We start from the raw sequence: 4,697 nt of genomic DNA, 5'->3' as shown, positions 1-4,697 counted from the left end.
TGAGGAGGGAGAGTGAGGGAGCAGCTGGGTGGCTGGGTGGCTGCTGCTCAAAGTTACCCCAGCACAGGAGCGCATCAGGCCTGCTGCATGCAATCTGGGGCTCCCCAGCACAAGGAAGACCCTGACAGAGTGGCGCGAGTCCTGCAGAGGCCAGAAGGATGGTTGGGGCCTGGAGCACATTATGGCCAAGGGGAGGCTGAGAGAGCTGAGTTTTGAGAAATCCCTCAGAGCCCAACACCGGAGCAAGGACCCAGGCCAGTTGGTGGGATCTCAAACAATGGAGATTTTCGATACATGTCACGACACGGCCATGAGCACCTGATCTAGCTGGAGGTGTCTGAGTCTGTCTCACACTAAATCCAAAACACAGCACTATACCAGCTACAAAGAAGAAAATTAACCGTATCCCAGCCAAAACCAGGACATCTGCCCTGAGCCGGTGCATGCAGAAATAGGTCTCTCTTTGTCATATTCCCCCCTGGAAGTACAGTTGCTCCTTTGCTCTTGTCCAAGGATGTCCCTGCCTTTCCCCCAGAGAATGTGTCCATGCTGGCCTGGCTGGCTGCTCCTGCTCCCTCCCAATGCTCCCCACAGGACCCTCCACTGGCAATACTGCTCTGCAGGTTGAGGGGACTGTGGTGCCTGAAAGCCATGGGGAGAAAGTCCCAGTCAGATCTGTCGATCTTTCGTCATTTCCACTGGAACTGGGCACCCACATGTGAAGGGTCAATACAGGCCCATTCCCTGACACATCACCCCGTGCTCTCCTCCCCTCAACCCATAGAGAACCCAACCACAACAGGATGGCCTCATGGATGCAATCTCTTCAGCTTGTTCCTGATGTCAGCTTCGGAAGAAGAGCCCGACCTCCAGACATCGAAAGTGAGGAAATCCCGTTGATTACAGAGATAGGACACAGGAGGCCAGCTGTACAATCATGCCAGACCCACGTACAAAGGCCTCTGGGTCAGCCAGGCTGGGTTCATGCCTCTGGAGAAGCGGAGTGGATGTCGACATTCCTGGACAACCAGGATTATCGCAGGGAAAATATGCAAAGCACAGGAGGTTCCCGAGACGAATTGGAAATCACTTGTAAAGAGACATGGGCTGCTTATCCCTGCTGAAAGACAAGTGATTGAATCAGCTTCTGCAGTGCGTCTCTGAGCTCCTGGTTCCTCATGCTGTAGATGAGGGGGTTCAGTGCTGGAGACAGAACCGAGTAGAGGAATGCCACCACCAGGTCCAGAGATGGGGACTCCTCCATGGAAGAGGGGGGCTTCAAATAGGCAAACATGGCAGTGCTGAGAAACAGGGAGACCACAGCCAGGTGAGGGACACACGTGGAAAAGGCTTTGTGCCGCCCTTGCTGAGAGGGGATCCTTAGCACGGCCCTGAAGATCTGCACATAGGACAGCACAATGAAAACAAAACACCCTGAAGATAAAGAAAAAGCAAACAGGAGAAGCCCAGCCTTCCTGAGGTAGGTGTCTGAGCAGGCGAGCTTGAGGATGTGGGGAACTTCACAGAAGAACTGGTGCAGGGCATTGCCTTGGCAGAGTGGTAGGGAAAATGTATTAGTAGTGTGCAGGAGAGAATTGAGAAACCCACTGCCCCAGGCAGCTGCTGCCATGTGGACACAAGCTCTGCTGCCCAGGAGGGTCTCATAGTGCAGGAGTTTGCAGATGGCAACATAGCGGTCATAGGCCATGACAGTGAGAAGACAATACTCAATGGGCCTGGAGCACATTATGGCCAAGGGGAGGGTGAGAGAGCTGAGTTTTTGAGAAATCCCTCAGAGCCCAACACCGGAGCAAGGACCCAGGCCAGTTGGTGGCATCTCAAACAATGGAGATTTTCGATACATGTCACAACACGGCCATGAGCACCTGATCTAGCTGGAGGTGTCTGAGAACGGGCTTGGCTGAGAGACCAGCAGTGGCAAGAGCTCTGGGACTGGTTTGTAACGAGTGTCAGTAGGAAACTGGTTCTCTTTTCATTACTAATGGCAGTGGAGCTGGGTATCGCAGAGCCCCAGAGGAGAACAGGGGTGTCCATGCAGCAACGGTCCTTCCTCAGGGCTGGAGTGTATGGCCAGAGATGGAAATGGCTGGTGTGTGGGGTGGTCAGGGAAAGTTGTCTCAGTTTGCCCATCAGCCCCAGGGCTGCTGCTTGCAAGAACGACACAAGCAAAGAGAGGCCACTCACTCCCAGGCTCTCCTGCAGTCATTTTGTAGCTGAGCCTCAACCCCCACTGCATTTCACCTCTTCTCTGCCCCCATGAGCCCCACTCCCCAGGGCACCACCAGAGCCCTGGGCCTCCTCAGGCAGCTCCCGCATCTCTCCACTCTCCCTTCCCTCTGCCTGCTGCGTCCCCACTCACTCCCATGGCACTTCAGAGTCCTTCTTTGTGCATACCTCGATGCAGTGCTTTACTTTTGGGGACATCACCTTTGAGGGTGTTTCACCTTCTGAGTCTTTATTCCCTCCCAGCCCAAGGCACATGGCAAGTCCCCATCCTCTCCCGATCCCTCCACATTCATTTTTGTATGAGCCATCAGTCCTGTCATACGTGAAGCAGCCTGAGGAGGTAATTGGGAGCCCATGCCCCATCTCCACTGCCACTGGACACCACAAAGAGAGCCTTTAAAACCACAATGTTCACTTCAATGGAACCCAATGGTACCGTGAGCTTAACCCAATCACAAGGAGAACACAAGGAGACAAAACTCTTTAAAAGACCACTTCTGTGGACATTTTATTGGCAGCACCTTTGGAGGAAGAGCTCAGCCTTCAGGCACTGCCTGTGGGAGATGCCCTTTTATTGAAGAGCTGCTATTGGACAGGCCACATGTGATCCAGTGTTGTACAAGGGTCAGAAACAACTGGATCAAACTTCAAGACAAGTAGTAGAAGCCCAGAACATTATCTATAAGTAGGATTATGACAAGGGAAAAAAGCAGGCTCTTGGCCTCCGGGAAATGCGCAGAGGAGGGGAGGCAGGTTATTGTCGGTGAAACAGCGTCCATTCAGCCAGTTTCCAGAGGGCATCCCTGAGCTCCTGGTTCCTCATGCTGTAGATGAGGGGTTCACTGCTGGAGGCACCACTGAGTACAGAACTGACACCACAAGATCCAGCAATGGGGAGGAGATGGAGGGGGGCTTCAGGTAGGCAAAGATGGCAGTGCTCAGAAACAGGGAGACCACAGCCAGGTGAGGGAGGCACGTGGAAAAGGCTTTGTGCCGTCCCTGCTCAGAGGGGATCCTCAGCACGGCCCTGAAGATCTGCACATAGGACAGCACGATGAAAAGAAAACACCCAAATCCTAAACAGACACTAATCACAAGGATCCCAGTTTCCCTGAAGTAGGAATCTGAGCAGGCGAGCTTGAGGATCTGGGGGATTTCACAGAAGAACTGGTCCAAAGCATTGCCCTTGCAGAGAGGTAGTGAAAATGTATTGGCAGTGTGCAGCACAGCATAGAGAAACCCACTGCCCCAGGCAGCTGCTGCCATGTGGACACAAGCTCTGCTGCCCAGGAGGGTCCCGTAGTGCAGGGGTTTGCAGATGGCAACATAGCGGTCATAGGCCATGACGGTGAGAAGAAAATACTCAGTTGACATAAAAAAGAAAAAGAAAGAGATCTGGGCCACGCACCCTTGGTAGGAGATGGCCCTGGTGTCCCAGAGGGAATTGGCCATGGCTTTGGGGAGAGTGGTGGAGATGGAGCCCAGGTCAAGGAGGGAGAGATTAAAGAGGAAGAAGTACATGGGGTTGTGGAGGCGGTGGTCGCAGGCTATGGCGGTGATGATGAGGCTGTTGCCCAGGAGGGCAGCCAGGTAGATGCCCAGCAAGAGCCAGAAGTGCAAGAGCTGCAGCTCCCCTGTCTCTGCAAATGCCAGGAGGAGGAACTCTGTGATGGAGCTGCTGTTGGACATTTTCTTCCCCTGGGCATGGGAGCCTGTCCAAGGAGGAAAATGCATCAATAAGTTGGGACAGATTTATCTGAGCAAAATCTATTCAGTTTCTCATAGAATCCTCCAAGACTGCCTCTCGCCTTTCCAGGAAGATCTTTGGCAGGTCCCTTGCAGGAGCTGTGGTTGGTGCTGGCTGAGGGTGCCCTAGGGAGCCAGGGGCTCTGCTGTGGGCTCTGGAGGAGTCAATCCTGCCCTACAGTTACAGGTAAATAGGAACATGGGTGATCTCAGGTTAAATCCACTTTTGATATCAAAGAGATTTCAGCATTGTCGCTCCCAATTCACCTGATGGCTGAGCAGAGCTGAGGGGATTTTGGTTTGTTTCTTCTGTTCTAGTTGTCCCACCACACCTGAGGAGTGTTTTTAAGGCAGAAATCTTTGGCATTCCTGCTGCACTCTGAGTGAAACCTTGTGGGTCTTGACAGGCAAAGGGACTGTCCCTTAGTGCAGAGGGAGGACAGCCGGTCGGTCCATCAGCCCTGGTCTCAGCTGCCTTGTGCTGGCAGCTTTCTGAGCTGGAGGACTATCACACTCCAGTGTTGCCCCCAAAAGAAATACTCAGGATACTGCTGAGAGCAGAGGAATCCAGTTTCCAAGTGCACATCTCCAAACCCCTCCTCCCATCTCATCGTACCTGAGGAGGATCTCATCTCTCCCTTCCCAGCCAGGGACACAGAGGGCTCATTCCAGCTGCCTACATACAGCCCTCCAGCAGCATTTCC

General features: G+C 53.3%; 2 protein-coding genes across 2 annotated transcripts; both read right to left on the bottom strand.

Annotated features, from left to right (window-relative positions):
* Positions 1 to 1,111: 1,111 nt before the first annotated feature.
* On the bottom strand, positions 1,112 to 1,747 carry LOC127028297 (olfactory receptor 14J1-like). Its single transcript, XM_050914017.1, has one exon. It carries the CDS (start codon positions 1,745 to 1,747, stop codon positions 1,112 to 1,114), a length of 636 nt encoding a protein of 211 aa, XP_050769974.1.
* Positions 1,748 to 3,066: 1,319 nt separating this feature from the next.
* Positions 3,067 to 3,936, bottom strand: LOC127028308 (olfactory receptor 14C36-like). Its single transcript, XM_050914024.1, has one exon. The coding sequence runs from the start codon at positions 3,934 to 3,936 to the stop codon at positions 3,067 to 3,069; it is 870 nt and encodes a 289-aa protein (XP_050769981.1).
* Positions 3,937 to 4,697: the final 761 nt, after the last annotated feature.

Source organism: Gymnogyps californianus, unplaced genomic scaffold (genome assembly GCF_018139145.2).
Source record: "Gymnogyps californianus isolate 813 unplaced genomic scaffold, ASM1813914v2 HiC_scaffold_31, whole genome shotgun sequence".
Taxonomy (NCBI): Eukaryota; Metazoa; Chordata; class Aves; order Accipitriformes; family Cathartidae; genus Gymnogyps; species Gymnogyps californianus.
The sequence above is the reverse complement of the archived record's forward strand: the minus strand, read 5'-3'. Positions and strand labels throughout refer to the sequence as shown.